Here is a 17,145-nt window from a genome sequence, read left to right as displayed (position 1 = left end):
CCTCGTAATTCCTGTAGTTACGAGATTCTAGCTTGTAAAAAGTGTTCACGTCCTCGTAGAGCTTGTATTTATAGCTTGTAAGCTTTTCTGAAAGCTCCCAGATATACCACCTGACTGCTGTAGATTCATTAGGTGTTGATAGTGGTGCCATGGAAACGCATAATTCCCAGTCCAAGGACTTGAACAGCTCCGATTATAACGTCACGTGTTGTTATCTCAAGATCCCGGTAAATACGAGGTGGCGTGAACGCAGCATATAACTGAGATAAATGTATTGGGATAATATGGTGAGAGAACTGATTTGTGTCGTGTTAAACCTAGTGAATACTAAAGAACATAATGAACTGATTATTTTGTAGAAATCTGTGGAGTATGAAACAATTAATTGAGTTGTGTTAATATATTTAATGTTTTGTTTATTTTTTTTTTTTAAATAAATAATTATGAGAAGTGCCCTTTTATCCACTTGGGCCCCTGCTCTCCAAAATGGCTGTGCACGTGATGGTGAGAGAACTGATCTGTGTCATGTGTGTGTTTGATCCCGTCATTCATCCTTTTAATTTGAGCGTTAAAAATCTAGTTGTTCTACAATTTACACAAATACTTTTGTTTTTAGTTTCAGTTCAAACCTTTCATATATGTCTTTATATAAAATATAAGCGACAATCATGAGGTGCTAATTTCACATAATTTAATGAATGTAAAACTGCAATAAATAGTTTCATGTTTGTCTGTAGGTTTTGCCACTCAGTCCGACTAAGGGGGTGTGTTCTGGCGGGAAAGTGACATCAGTGCATACCCTCTATACTGAGCCATTAAACTTGCACTTCCCTGGCCCTGAGCTACAAACCCGATTCCAAAAAAGTTGGGACACTGTACAAATTGTGAATAAAAAAGGAATGCAATGATGTGGAAGTTTCAAATTTCAATATTTTATTCAGAATACAATATAGATGACATATCAAATGTTTAAACTGAGAAAATGTATCATTTTAAGGGAAAAATAAGTTGATTTTAAATTTCATGGCATCAACACATCTCAAAAAAGTTGGGAAAAGGCCATGTTTACCACTGTGTGGCATCCCCTCTTCTTTTTATAACAGTCTGCAAACGTCTGGGGACTGAGGAGACAAGTTGCTCAAGTTTAGGAATAGGAATGTTGTCCCATTCTTGTCTAATACAGGCTTCTAGTTGCTCAACTGTCTTAGGTCTTCTTTGTCGCATCTTCCTCTTTATGATGCGCCAAATGTTTTCTATGGGTGAAAGATCTGGACTGCAGGCTGGCCATTTCAGTACCCGGATCCTTCTTCTACGCAGCCATGATGTTGTAATTGATGCAGTATGTGGTCTGGCATTGTCATGTTGGAAAATGCAAGGTCTTCCCTGAAAGAGACGACGTCTGGATGGGAGCATATGTTGTTCTAGAACTTGGATATACCTTTCAGCATTGATGGTGCCTTTCCAGATGTGTAAGCTGCCCATGCCACACGCACTCATGCAACCCCATACCATCAGAGATGCAGGCTTCTGAACTGAGCGCTGATAACAACTTGGGCTGTCCTTGTCCTCTTTAGTCCGGATGACATGGCGTCCCAGTTTTCCAAAAAGAACTTCAAATTTTGATTCGTCTGACCACAGAACAGTTTTCCACTTTGCCACAGTCCATTTTAAATGAGCCTTGGCCCAGAGAAAACGCCTGCGCTTCTGGATCATGTTTAGATATGGCTTCTTTTTTGACCTATAGAGTTTTAGCCGGCAACGGCGAATGGCACGGTGGATTGTGTTCACCGACAATGTTTTCTGGAAGTATTCCTGAGCCCATGTTGTGATTTCCATTACAGTAGCATTCCTGTATGTGATGCAGTGGCGTCTAAGGGCCCGAAGATCACGGGCATCCAGTATGGTTTTCCGGCCTTGACCCTTACGCCCCAGATTGTTCCAGATTCTCTGAATCTTTGGATGATATTTTGCACTGTAGATGATGATAACTTCAAACTCTTTGCAATTTGTCTCTGAGAAACTCCTTTCTGATATTGCTCCACTATTTTTCGCCGCAGCATTGGGGGAATTGGTGATCCTCTGCCCATCTTGACTTCTGAGAGACACTGCCACTCTGAGAGGCTCTTTTTATACCCAATCATGTTGCCAATTGACCTAATAAGTTGCAAATTGGTCCTCCAGCTGTTCCTTATATGTACATTTAACTTTTCCGGCCTCTTATTGCTACCTATCCCAACTTTTTTGGAATGTGTAGCTCTCATGAAATCCAAAATGAGCCAGTATTTGGCATGACATTTCAAAATGTCTCACTTACAACATTTGATATGTTATCTATATTCTATTGTGAATAAAATATAAGTTTATGAGATTTGTAAATTATTGCATTCCTTTTTTATTCACAATTTGTACAGTGTCCCAACTTTTTTGGAATCGGGTTTGTAGTTAAATAGCTCCATGCTTCTCACAGGTTCATCATGCAGGGCTGCCTGTGATCACGATCCATCCACTCACACTGCTTTATTTCAGTAGTGCTGTATCGTTCTGGCTTTGGGAGCACATAAAGGCCAATTTTTGTAATAGCACCATTCTACTCTAACACAATTTAGTTTAATTCAAGCACTTTCAAAGACCTATGTTTGTTTTCACACATTTTCCAGGCCTTGAATCCATGTGTCTGAAATTCAGGTACTTTAAAGAAGCATGGGAACCCTCACTTCTTCCAAAAAAATGAAAAAATCTTACCAACCCCAAACTTTTGTTAATACTACTCCACACTTCCAACTTGTGGTATCAAAGTTTGGTTGCATCTGATAATAGTATCATGGACCAACAATTCCTGCTCATAAAAGCTGTTTTCAATCACGCGTTAATAAGCAGCATATTTATTGTGTGTGTGCGAGCTGTCGCGGAAGCGTCAGCGGAAGCGTTCAGCCGTCGTGTTCAGCCTCCTCGTGTGAAGACCGACTCGGGTAAAGACCTGCGACTCTACCTACACGACTCCACCGAACAAGGACACCGGTAAGGCACTTAAGTACCTTCCTTTCCCTTTCTTTCACACTTCGTCTTTTCCTTCATCCTCAGCATGTGCTTTCAATACATTCCTGTTGTCTCTCGGCAATGCTCCACTATCACACGTAAAAGGCAGCGCAATGCTGCTAACCTGCGTTCTATCTACTCCTCTTCTAATACTAATACTCCTCTCTCTGTCTCTGTGGGTCTATGGAATTGTCAGTCAGCAGTTAACAAAGCTGACTTCATTCCAGCCTTTGCTACTAAATCTACTCTCAATATCTGGGGCTTGACTGAGATCTGGATTCATCCAGAGGACTCAGCAACCCCTGCTGCTCTCTCTAACAACTTCACTTTCTCTCATACCCCTCGCCAGTCTGGGAGGGGTGGAGGCACAGGTCTTCTCATTTCTGACAATTGGAAATACTCAACTCACTGTTTTCTATGCAACAACAATTCATTTGAGTTTCATGTTATTACAATCTCAATTCCTGTCAAAATTCATATTGTAGTAATTTATCGCCCCCCAGGCCAACTGGGTACCTTTGTAGAGGAACTGGACATGCTGCTGTCCTCATTCCCAGAGGATGGCAGCCCACTTGTAGTTTTTGGCAATTTCAACATTCATCTAGAGAAGCCTTATGCTTCAGACTTTCTATCTCTTCTAGCCTCATTTGATTTCAATCGTCTCATCACCACAAGTACCCACAAATCTGGCAACCAACTTGACCTTATTTACATGCGCAACATTTTAGTAAAACCTCTGAACATTTCCGATCATTTCTTCATTACTTTTAATCTACAACTCCCTATTTGTTCACCACCAACCCCTCTACCAGTTACCTTCAGACGAAACCTGCAATCTCTTTCTTCTTCTCATCTTTCCTCTGCTGTATCATCCTCCCTTCCCTCACCTACTCAGTTCTCATCTCTGGATGTGAGTACAGCAACAGACACTTCCACCTTAACTTCATCTCTAGACAGTATCTGTCCTCTGTCATCTAAGCCTGCACGTGCTACTCCTCTAACCCCTGGTTATCTGATGTCCTTCGTGAACATCGGACCAAACTCAGGGCTGCAAAGAGAAAATGGCGCAAATCAAAAGACCAATCTGACCTAGGTAGCTATCAGTCTCTGCTCTCATCCTTTTCTGGTGAAGTTTATGCTGCTAAATCTTCATATTTCCACAACAAAATCAACAGCGCTTCAAACACATGCACACTTTTCAAAACATTCAACTCTCTCCTCTGTCCCCCTCCACCACCACCCACCTCCTCCCTAACAGCTGATAATTTTGCAAATTTTTTCACTAACAAAACAACTACCATCAGCAGTCAGTTCTCCGCTCCACACACACAGGAACTCAGACCAACCACACCCACAGCCGCACACCTCCTCTCTTCGTTCTCTCCCCTCGCTGAGACAAGAGTATCCAAACTTCTCCTCTCCAGTCATCCCACCACCTGCCCTCTAGATCCCATTCCCTCACACCTTCTACAAGCCATCGCTCCTACACTTTTACCAGCACTTGCACACATCATCAACACATCTCTCCACACTGGCACTTTCCCCGACACATTCAAGCAGGCTCAGGTAACCCCACTGCTTAAAAAACCCACATTAAACACCTCACTTGTAGACAGCTACAGACCTGTTTCTCTCCTACCATTCATAGCAAAAACACTTGAACAAGTTGTTTTCAACCAGGTGTCATCTTTCCTCTCACAGAGCAATTAACTGGACATCAATCAATCTGGTTTCATGAGTGTCCATTCAACTGAGACTACATTACTGTCGGTCACTGAATCCTTGCAGATTGCAAAGGCTGATTCCCAATCATCAGTTCTCATTCTGCTGGATCTATCTGCCTTTGACACGGTGAATCATCAGATCCTTCTGTCCACCCTGTCATCACTGGGCATCACAGGTACTCCACTTCTCTGGTTTGAATCCTATCTCACAGGAAGGTCTTTCAGGGTTGCCTGGAGAGGGGAGGTATCGAAAGCTCATCAACTAACCATGGGGGTTCCTCAGGGTTCAGTTCTTGGATCTCTTCTCTTCTCCATATACACTACATCACTTGGTCCCATCATTCAGGCACATGGTTTCTCCTACCATTGCTATGCTGATGACACACAACTCTTCCTTTCATTCCAACCAGATGATCCCACAGTAGCTGCACGAATCTCAGGCTGTCTGGCGGACATCTCAGCATGGATGAAAGAACATCATCTGCAGCTCAACCTGGCAAAGACTGATCTTCTCGTCTTCCCTGCCAATCCAACTCTAAAGCATCATTTCACCATCCAGCTAGGTACATCTTCAATTACCCCATCAAATTCGGCCAGAAATCTTGGAGTAATCCTTGATGACCAACTGACCTTTAAAGACCACATTGCAAAGACCCCAAAAGAGCCTTTAAAGAGCCCAAAAGAGCCCATGTCACGCCTCTCTTCATCTCTCTGCACTGGCTACCACTTGCTGCTCACATCAAATTCAAAGCATTGACGCTTGCTTACAGATCTACCACAGGCTCTGCACCCTCCTACTTCCACTCACTCTTACGAGTCTACACTCCTACCAGAAGCCTACACTCATTAAAGGAGCGAAGGCTCGTGGTACCATCACAGAGAGGTGCAAAATCACTCTCCAGAACATTCTCGTTCACTGCTCCTTGCTTGTGGAACGACCTTCCTGCCTTCATCCGGAATGCAGAATCCCTGGCAATATTCAAAAGACAGCTGAAAACTCATCTCTTTCGTGAGCACTTAACCTCATATTAAAAAAAAAAAAAAAAACTATCCTTTCATTACCTATCCTTTCACTTCCTTTAATCCCTTTCTATTATAGCATATGATACTCTGTGCAATGTCTGAAACTTGTATTGTGAGCACTTTTTGTGTCTATTTGCCTCGTCATGACGACTCGCTTGTTGTATTCCTCACTTGTAAGTCGCTTTGGATAGAAGCATCTGCCAAATGAATAAATGTAAATGTAAATGTAAAATGGACTTCATGCTGAATAGTTGTTGGACCATCACAAAAAATGTTAATCTCCAGAATCTGTCCTGTTTAATTACTTTCACTCTTGCTCATTTAAACAGAATCTGTGCAGAATCAGCCTGGTTTAAGCCAATGGTTAAGGTCCATAAATCAGTGATGAGTGAGGAGTTGGAGCGGGACGCTCTTCAGGTCGCTGTTCTGGCTGTGAATATGTACACAAAGGAAAATGACATGGCTAAATACATCAGGAAGGTCAGTTCTAGAGTTTTACTGAGAGACTGGAATGTCTTGGTGAAATGCAGTTGATTCAGTATTGTGAAAAGGTTTTTTTTTTTTTTTGTCAGGAGCTTGATGGAGGAGATTATATTATGGTTCCAAAACTCACATCAACAAAAACACTCAGTGTCTTTCCTTACAGGAATTTAAGAGAAAGCATGGGGGCACCTGGCAATGCATTATGGGGTGTGCTGGTTACCATGTGATCCACCAGAGCAATATTATCTCGACTTCTCTATTGGCGACCACGAGATTGCGCTCTTCAAAGCTGCCTAAGGGTCGGCAACGGTTCAAACACAATTTATCCACAACTAATAAAACGTCCCCCTTCAGATTGTGGTTCATGTGTTACTGTCTTTTTGCTGTGAAATCTTTACTGATTTTTATAAAGTAAACATAAGAAAAACTTTTATATTGTTAGTCATATTTTCTTATTTTCACCAAATTTCATATTTTTGCTGTTTGACTTTACTTGACTTGTTTTACAATGTTTCCTGGGGTGCATTTATAATGTTAGTATGCTTTTTACATCAAAAATGGTCATAATTTAGAAAGGCATTTTTCCTACCCTGATTTTAGACACTGGTTTGAACGCTCTGTTTAAGGGGCGTGTCTCTGTGAGACTTCAGTGTAAACGCCCACTGCTGTGATTGGCTGACATCTTTGACTATGAAATAGCTAAGTATTACTCTCTCAAAAACTTTTAGCAAGTTTTTACTATTACAGTTCTCAAGGTTAACTAAACGTGAAAAGCATTAAACTTAAATCTATGGCATTTATTTAGATCGTGGCATGAAAGGTTGCAGTGATGAACATTGTAGTCGATCACAGACACGTTGTTCAGCACATGAAAGCAGTGATCTCGTCATTGCAAGTCAATTTCTGCACACTAACGAATACTTTCATCATAACTAACAGTGCAAAAGCATTACAGAGATTTGTTGAATAAAACGGGAGTTTTGGGGCGAGTCTAGAACTCAGTCACTGATAAACTCGCTCTGTTTGATTGACAGCTCCAGCGATTGCAAAGGGAGTGTTCCTTGATTGCTTTCTATACCTAATTTAATCACCGTTTAAATAACAGATTATTTTCATCCTACTAACAAAAACAAAATGAAGTTGAGCGATAAGTCGTTCGCTGGGTCTGGTGTCAATAAAAGCTTTTATTGGACTAACAAGGAAGTTTTTAGTTCTGAAACTTACAGGATATTCTTATAGTACAATGACCTCTTATATATAAAAAGCTCAAGGAAAAGTTGATTTCTCAATTCACGACCCCTTAAATTCAAGAGGGAGGTGAGAGAGAGAACTGATGTCACAGGCATGCCAATACAGAGAAAATATAGCAGCAAACATTTGTTCAGTAGAAATGTCTGAAAAGAAGTTAATTGGAAAAAATGTTATGACTGGTAATGTTTATCATTGTTATTTAATGTTTTTATGGCCTGTTGCGTTATAACTGTATTGTGAGAACCATAAAATGGAAATATGAACAGAAATGCTGTCATTTAAAAGCCATGACATTTTTGTGAACGCTGACTTTTCTTTTTTTAGTTTTGGGTCAATTTGTATTTTCTCTGTCCATTAATGTATATTGGAATAGTGAGTTTGAAAGAATTATATTGTTAAATCATTAAACACAAAATGTACTTTGTCATGACTCGTCTGTCTGTGAAGTTTGAACTTTGAAGCTGGTTTAAAGCACAGATGTCCTGAGACAGTAGTGTTTATCAAATGTTCAGAACTGATCTTTGTCATGGGTGTGTTTGATCCTGTCATTCACCTGTTTTGATATGAGTTAAAAATTTACTACTTGTTCTTCAATTCACACAAATAGTTTTGGTTTTACTTTCAGTTCAAACCCTTCATATTTACACAGTCTTTACACAGAATATAAGTGACAATCATAATGAGGTGCTAATTTCACATAATTTAATGAATGTAAACCTGCAATAAATAGTTTGATGTTTGTCTGTAGGTTTTGATGGCTGTAATGATGTTGCTGCTTCATGTGTCTGATGAGGTGATAGTATTACATCAATTTGTATCATTTATGTATGCAATAAAAAAAACAAAACAAAACAAAAAAAAACATGTTCTTAAGGTGTCCCACATGCTTTGGTTAGATTTTCTGATGTTTAGAAACGGTCATTATTTTTGCAGTTCAGTTTTGTAATGTTGGAAATGTCAAGTGAGATCTGTTCAGGTTGTGATGCAGGAACAGGTGGAGTCAGATACACTTACATTAGATCTGGTCAAACACGTCTGAAGCGTCACACACACTGAGAGTCATCATATAATCACCACATAAATAAGGTAAGACACCATGTAAAAATTTTCCCCTCTCTCTCTCTCTCTCTCTCTATATATATATATATATATATATATACAGTGTGTGTGTGTGTATATATATATATATGTTTTAAGAAATGTGGCTTAGTACATTTTTTAAAGAATAGTTTAATTTAGCAAGAGTGCATTAAATTGATCAAAAGTCACAGTAAATACATTTATAATGTTACAAAAGATTATATTTCTAATAAATTCTGTTCTTTTGAACTTTCTATTCATCAAAGAATCATGAAAATTTGTATCACAGTTTCCAAAAACATATTAAACTTATAAACCCTACAATATCACATTTGTTATACTGTATAAATAAATATATATATATATATATATATATATATATATATATATATATGTCGTCTGAATGATAGTTTAGACTTAATCAAGTAAAAGTCTTTTAGTATAATTGTACAAATAATTGTTCAGAGTTAAATTTTGTTAATACTACTCCACACTTACAACTTGTGGCATTAAAGTTTGGTTAAATCTGTTAATAGTGTCATGGACCAACAATTCCTACTCATAAATGGCATTGTAACGCAGAGTCAGCGGAGTGAGAATCCATCTGCAGCTTTATTTTGGTCAGAGTCAAACAGTACAGGGTGGTGTGTGCGTGGTGTGCTTAAATAGTGTGTGTGTGATGACCAGCAGGTGTGTGCAATCAGTCCCAGCCTCCAGGTATGAGGGCCTATGGGAAATGGAGTCAGATATTCTACAGTCAATATGCTGGTGAGAGCTCCCTCTGATGATCCGGAGGAAGCAGAGAGGGAGCCTCACCTGTAACAGGCAGCAGCTGGACTTCAGTCTGAAGAGTTGTTGGACCGTCACAAACAAATGTGTTCATCTCCAGATTCTGTCCTGTTTAATACTATTATACTTGCTCATTAAAACAGAATCTGTGTTTACAGCTGCAGATCAACCATGCCGAAAACATCGATAAAGATCTTTAAATCAGAGATGAGTGAAGAGATGCAGCGTGAGGTTCTTCAGGTCGCTCTTCTGGCTGTGAATATGTACACAGAGGATAATGACATTGCTAACTACATCGTGAAGGTCAGTTCTAGAGTTTTACTGAGAGACTGGAATGTCTTAGTGAAATACAGTTTATTCAGTATTGTGAAAATGTGCTCTGATTTTTATCAGGAGCTTGATGGTGGAGATTGAGTGTTTTTGTTGATGTGAGCTTGTATAACATTAATACTGTGTCTTTCCTTACAGGAGTTTCAGAGAAAGCATGGACGCTCCTGGCACTGCATTATGGGGTGCTCTGGTTACTGCGTGAACAGTAAACAGAACAGTTATATCAACTTCTCTGTTGGCAAAAAAGACATTTTGCTCTTCAGAACTGACTGAGGGTCAGCAAGGGTTTATTAATGGTTTATTAACAGTTTATTTAACACAATTTATTTTAGCCACATAATTAATAAAACATCTCCTTCAGTTCATGGTTCATGTGTCTTTCTGCTGTGAAATCTTTACTGATTTTATAAAGTAAATGTAAGAATGATTTTGATATTGTTAGTCATAACTCAAGATGAACACTAAATCTATTTGATTATTAAGTTCAAAGTTCAAAGTTGATTATAAGCCAAAAGGATGATTTTTGTAAAATTTGTAAACATGTGGTACAAAACACAATAAACAATACACAAACAAACACAACATTCTGACATCTTACAAGTTTAAAAGCCAAATCACACCAGAAGGAATCATGGATGAGATGAATCTGCAAGAATATCTCTAGCTTTATGTTTAAAAGCTCTAGCCATGATGTTGTAATTGATGCAGTATGTGGTCTGGCATCATGTTGGAAAATGCAAGGTCTTCCCTGAAAGAGACAACGTCTGGATGGGATCATATGTTGTTCTAGAACTTGGATATACCTTTCAGCATTGATGGTGCCTTTCCAGATGTGTAAGCTGCCCATGCCACACGCACTCATGCAACCCCATACCATCAGAGATGCAGGCTTCTGAACTGAGCGCTGATAACAACTTGGGCTGTCCTTGTCCTCTTTAGTCCGGATGACATGGCGTCCCAGTTTTCCAAAAAGAACTTCAAATTTTGATTCGTCTGACCACAGAACAGTTTTCCACTTTGCCACAGTCCATTTTAAATGAGCCTTGGCCCAGAGAAAACGCCTGTGCTTCTGGATCATGTTTAGATATGGCTTCTTTTATGACCTATAGAGTTTTAGCCGGCAACGGCGAATGGCACGGTGGATTGTGTTCACCGACAATGTTTTCTGGAAGTATTCTTGAGCCCATGTTGTGATTTCCATTACAGTAGCATTCCTGTATGTGATGCAGTGCCGTCTAAGGGCCCGAAGATCACAGGCATCCAGTATGGTTTTCCGGCCTTGACCCTTACGCACAGAGATTGTTCCAGATTCTCTGAATCTTTGGATGATATTTTGCACTGTAGATGATGATAACTTCAAACTCTTTGCAATTTTTCTCTGAGAAACTCCTTTCTGATATTGCTCCACTATTTTTCGCCGCAGCATTGGGGGAATTGGTGATCCTCTGCCCATCTTGACTTCTGAGAGACACTGCCACTCTGAGAGGCTCTTTTTATACCCAATCATGTTGCCAATTGACCTAATAAGTTGCAAATTGGTCCTCCAGCTGTTCCTTATATGTACATTTAACTTTTCCGGCCTCTTATTGCTACCTGTCCCAACTTTTTTGGAATGTGTAGCTCTCATGAAATCCAAAATGAGCCAATATTTGGCATGACATTTCAAAATGTCTCACTTTCAACATTTGATATGTTATCTATATTCTATTGTGAATAAAATATAAGGTTATGAGATTTGTAAATTATTGCATTCCTTTTTTATTCACAATTTGTACAGTGTCCCAACTTTTTTGGAATCGGGTTTGTAATTTAATGAATGTAAAACTGCAATAAATAGTTTCACGTTTGTCTGTAGGTTTTGATGACTAATGTTGCTGCAACCGTATTACTTCAATTTGTATCTTTTATTTATGCAACAAATAGATTTCTGTATGTTTACAACTGGTCATTATTTTTGCAGTTCAGTTTTGTAATGTTGGAAATGTTGTCACGTGAGATCTGGTCAGGTTTTGATGTAGCAGGAACAGGTGGAGTCAGATACACTTTCACATTAGTTCTGGTCAAACACATCTGAAGCGTCACACACACTGAGAGAATCATCAATCACCACATAAAAAAGGTAAGAATTTTCCTTTATATATAATATATATATATATATAAATTGATCAAAAGTAACAGTAAAGATATTTAAAATGTTACAAAAGTCAAAGAATCCTGAAAATTTGTATCAGTTTCCAAAAACATATTAAATCTAAACCCTACAGTATCACGTTATACTGTATATATCAACATGATCAAAACTTTGCTGTAAAACATGTCACACACAATACACTTCAAGCCTTCTGTAGTCTGATTGATATTTCAGTTCAGGTTTTACATCAGTGTTTTCCTGTATTTTGGATGAGATAAACGCAGCCTTGTTGAGCAGAAGAGACTCTTTCAAAAACATGAAACATACCGACCCCAAACTATTGTTAATACTACTCCACAGTTACGGCTTGTGGTATTAAAGTTTGGTTGCATCTGATAATAGTGTCATGGGTCAACAATTCCTGCTCATAAGACTTCATGATGAAGAGTTGTTTACAAAAAATCTGTTTAATATTATTATACTTGCTCATTAAAACAGAATCTGTGTTTACAGCTGCAGATCAACCATGTCGAAGACATCGATGGAGATCAATAAATCAGAGATGAGTGAAGAGATGCAGCGTGAGGTTCTTCAGGTCGCTCTTCTGGCTGTGAATATGTACACAGTGGATAATGACATTGCTCGCTACATCAAGACGGTCAGTTCTAGAGTTTTACTGAGAGACTTAGTGAAATGCAGTTGTTTCAGTATTGTGAAAATGTGCTGTTTTTTTGTTTTTTGATTGAGTGTTTTTGTTGATGTGAGTTTGTGGAACATTAATACTGTGTCTTTCCTTACAGGAGTTTAACAGAAAGCATGGGAACACCTGGCACTGTATTATAGGGAGCTCTGGTTACAGCGTGACACACAGACCATACAGTTATATCAACTTCTCTGTTGGCGACAAAGACATTTTGCTCTTCAGAACTGACTGAGGTTCAGCAACAGTTCTAACACAATATATTTGATCCACATAATTAATAAAACATCCACCTTCATGTGTTTTTCTGCTGTGAAATCTTTACAGATAGTTTATAAAGTAAATGTACGAATAACTTTGATATTGTTAGTAATATTTCAAGATGAACACTATAGTTTTTTTGATTAAATTAATTATTTAATAATTACATTGGGCTTATAATACATTTTTGCAGTTTCATTTCTCTGCTGCGAATAACTTTTCACCTCAAATTTGTTTTTTTTTAATATTTATATATTTATGAAAATAAATAATTTCAAACTTTGGTTAAGAATAAACATCTCCACGATCACATTTCTACATTTCTCCCGCCCTTCTTCCGGAGAATTCCCTCTCTGTTGCTGTGGAGACCAGCGAAGCGTCTTGAACGCAAGGCATGACGGTCTGAAATAAAATGCAGGGACACATTGCAGCGAGACACTTGCAGAGCTGACCAATCACAGAGCCGGGCCTGGCAGCGACAGTCAATGGAAAAGCAGAGTGGGAGGAGCCAACGGCAGTTACACACCTACATTACTTTGGTCAAGCACACAGCGGGAGCATCACAGGCGCTGCGAGTGAGTCGATTTTCCTTCTGTGTCCGGAAATCTGCACATAAATAAGGTAAAAACTTTTACATTTATCCGTTTCTACTGCATATTAGTCTGTACAACTAAATATCTGGTGTTTTTTTTCGTTCAGAGTAAGCGATATTGTACCTAGTTGACTGCACACCTATATTTAATTCAGCTACGGACTTAAACATAAATTAAATTATAATAATAAAAAGATTTATCAGAATATAAATAAAAGGATGCAAAAGTCTTTCACCTAACATAAAAAGGTGTGAAGTCTTTATCATTTCTAAAAATAACCATGGCGCCATTCATTTATATTCTACTAATAAAAATACGCATCTCAAAAGGCATGTAATTTGATAAGTTACTATTTAAAAAAAAAAAAATAATCAATTATAATTCATCTAAAATTACATGAAAATTTTTTTCAAAATAAGTGTCATAAGTTGGGTGAAATCTGTGTTGCTGAGTACAGGCTTTAGTTCAGGTGTCCATGGCAACAGTAACCTGGCAAAATATGCCACGTGATGTTATGCAATAAAGATGGAATAATGGCTGTGGAGCATCTCATGTGCTGATATTATATAACGCCCATCATCTGCCCGGCTGGTGCGCCCCTGACTCTGATGGCTGGCCATCTTTCACCAGTTTCACCAGCAGATGCTTGAGAACTGTGGGATTGGGGCAGGGCAGAAATCATTATGGGCACTTAAGAGGGTGCGTCAGAGGGTGTTGTTCTCAGATTTAATTAATTCATTCCTTATGAAATGGCTCTCTCTCTGTTTATGGCTACAGAACAACCATGTCTGACAGAAAGGCCGTGATCAAAAATGCGGACATGTCCGAGGAGATGCAGCAGGACGCTGTGGAGTGCGCCACTCAGGCGCTGGAGAAGTACAACATCGAGAAGGACATCGCTGCCTATATCAAGAAGGTAAACGCCGGTTTGTTGGACTTGAGTGTTGTTGCGATACTGGAATTTCCAAATTCGATACGATACCTTGATAAATATCGATATTCGATACCATTTTCGATAACTGCCATACAGATATTTTTATTTATTTTTTTGATAATTTTGTTGAAATAGCTTTCATACAGCACATGTACCAATGTGAAAATTTTGGCCGATAACCGATAATTCTTTATATTTGAAAGCCGATAACCGATATATATTGGCTGATAAATCTAAATCCAGATTTTTATATCATTTTTGAGAGCCTGATTACAAAAACAAAAGTCTCAGCATTAAAAGCCATGTCCCAAGCACACAATTATAATATTATGTAGCTATATTACAGACTTAACTGTATTTTCCTTTCTGAAGTGATTTCAATAATATTTTAAGCAATTCAAAACCATAATTACGAACAGTGTGCATCTGAACAAGTGTCTCAGCTGAAGGAAATCCATCCATTATTTATCGGCTTTAATATATCAGCCAAATTTTCTTACCTGGCTGATAACGATAACATTAAAAATGAACATATGATACCGATATTGTGGCCGATATATTGTGCATCCCTAACAGGGAGGCTTTAGTCGAATCTTTGAACTAAATTTACACAAAAAAGGAAAGTAAACAAAGAACAAATAAACAAATTGCAAATGATAGCACAAATAAATACAACAGAATAAAAAGAGATAAGTGTCAAGTGTCTCTAACAGTAGTATTTAGGTAGGAAATACTAGAGTAATCGGGTGTAAAATAACTAGACATTCTTAATTGTAAATATTAAATACACTTACAATTAAGGGGCAGTTTACACAACTAAATATGTCAAACTTTTTATGTGTTTTGGCCGTTCATTTACACAAAAATGGCATTTTGGGGACTTGAAAAAGCAAACTTTTGAAAACAGGTTTCACAGTGCAAGTTTTTGAGAAGGATATGTTATCGTCTCCGTGTAAACTACAAAGTACTATTACGTCTTCAGTCTATAGGCGTGTAGCATTTCTTTACAAAGTGACATCGCCATCTACTAGCCTGGCAGCAGAATACAGCGTTTTTAGTCGTTTTAGCGGATCCGTTTTAATGATGGTGTCATCTGTACACGAAAAAAAAGGGAAAAATTTTCTATTTTTAGTACATCGTTGTGGAAATGTACCTTAAGGTAGCAGGTTTATTAGGCTGCTGTCACTTTAAGAGCTTATGCGCCGATCCAATATACTGTTACACAACGTGTTTTTTTTCTTAACTATTTATGTTCCAAAACTAATTACCTGAATACACGACAAGATGGGCATTTTGACATCATTTTGTGTCTATTTGACCGTTTAAGCGCAATAAACCATGAAAAAGAACTCAATTTGGCACTCGCGAGCTGTTTGAGAGGCAGCTTTATTTGCGCGACACATATAAATCAGTGGTGTGCGTGCGAAACCTGCGGGAAGTAAAATTATGCACAATACAAGCCTTATTTAACCAGAGCGAATGAGACGAGTGAGTGAGAGGAGAAGAGGTGCGTCACTTCACCAGTCTAAAAGAAGAGAGAGTGAGATCACACAGCTGGTATTTGTGTATTGACACTGCAGAAAATGAGTACTGGAACAGTTTCAGATATTTCAGTATCATTGCTTAACCAAATATAGATGTTTTTGACTCTAAGGCTTATTATTAGCAGTGAAGATGTGCTCATATTATCAGGTTATTGGTGATGTCAACCCAAAATCAATGTTTACTGAATATTTTTGGTCTTATTGTGCATGATTCGTTGGTTATAAATCCCAAATATTGCAATGCATCTTTGCTTTTTTTCTTTTTCAACCCCTCCCTTCCAAAGAAATTGTATAAAGTTGTGTCTTTGAGTGAATGGGTTGTGAACAGCATTTCATATTGACTTTAAATGTATTCTTTCCACGCAGGAGTTTGACAAAAAGTACAACCCCACCTGGCATTGCATCGTGGGAAGGAACTTCGGCAGTTACGTGACCCACGAGACCAAACATTTCATCTACTTCTACCTGGGTCAGGTGGCCATCCTGCTCTTCAAATCGGGCTGAGCGACGGGAACACACTTTAACAGACCATTAACGAACTGACTGTACTGACGAGGCTAACCATTCCTGTACTGGGACCTGCCTTCTCTTGGCTGCTTCTCCTTTCATTCTGATTATTGTTTAGAAAACGGCCATGTGAGAGGGAGATGCCATAAAGAAACAATTGTATTTATTTTTGTTTTCTATACACGGTTTGAGCGTTTTATGTCACCTCCGTTTTTTTAATTAAAGCAAAATGGTTTGGCTGTTCGCCTGGAGTTTCATGTCTGAAGGTTTATGGTGCAGAATCTTAAGATGGTGTCAGATGGGACTGGTGTCGAATCATTGGTTCTCAACCTTTTCGAGTCCATTGCCCAACACGAATTTAAGTTCTCAAAACAGAAATAGGAACAATTGTTACTGAGAGGGGTAAAGAGAAATATAAATTCTTGGATTTTGTTTTTAGCATGTTAATATTGATTTTTTTGCATTTATATTATATTCACTTGAATAATTTAAACATGCTAAGCTACTGTGATCACTGCACGATTGTTCTTCTAAATACAGACCTCCACTGCGGTCTAAAAATCACAAACATCTTTGTAATCTGCTGTGGATGGATTTGCTCATCAAGTCCAACACTTACATTCAACAAACTTAAGCTTAAAAGTTACATTTGATTCAAGTTGTGCATCTTATGGGACATGAACAATAAGAATTACACAAGCTAGGCATAACTCATTAGGAAAAATAGGTTGATGGAAACATTGACTTGTCAACATGCAT

At 38.4% G+C, this 17,145-nt stretch overlaps 2 protein-coding genes across 2 annotated transcripts in view; one reads left to right on the top strand and one right to left on the bottom strand.

Moving 5' to 3' along the window:
- The window catches only part of rpl6 (ribosomal protein L6), a 38,906-nt gene that overhangs the window by 15,856 nt on the left and 5,905 nt on the right, over window positions 1–17,145 (bottom strand). The gene's annotated exons all lie outside the window — the stretch shown is intronic.
- dynll1 (dynein, light chain, LC8-type 1) lies at window positions 13,237–16,637 on the top strand. The gene is made up of 3 exons (XM_051903683.1): window positions 13,237–13,429; window positions 14,179–14,317; window positions 16,246–16,637. The coding sequence occupies exons 2-3, from the start codon at window positions 14,186–14,188 to the stop codon at window positions 16,381–16,383; spliced, it is 270 nt and encodes an 89-aa protein (XP_051759643.1). The 5' UTR covers window positions 13,237–13,429; window positions 14,179–14,185; the 3' UTR covers window positions 16,384–16,637.

This window comes from Ctenopharyngodon idella, chromosome 8, assembly GCF_019924925.1.
Source record: "Ctenopharyngodon idella isolate HZGC_01 chromosome 8, HZGC01, whole genome shotgun sequence".
Classification (NCBI taxonomy): Eukaryota; Metazoa; Chordata; class Actinopteri; order Cypriniformes; family Xenocyprididae; genus Ctenopharyngodon; species Ctenopharyngodon idella.
This window is presented reverse-complemented; position numbering and strand designations above follow the sequence as displayed.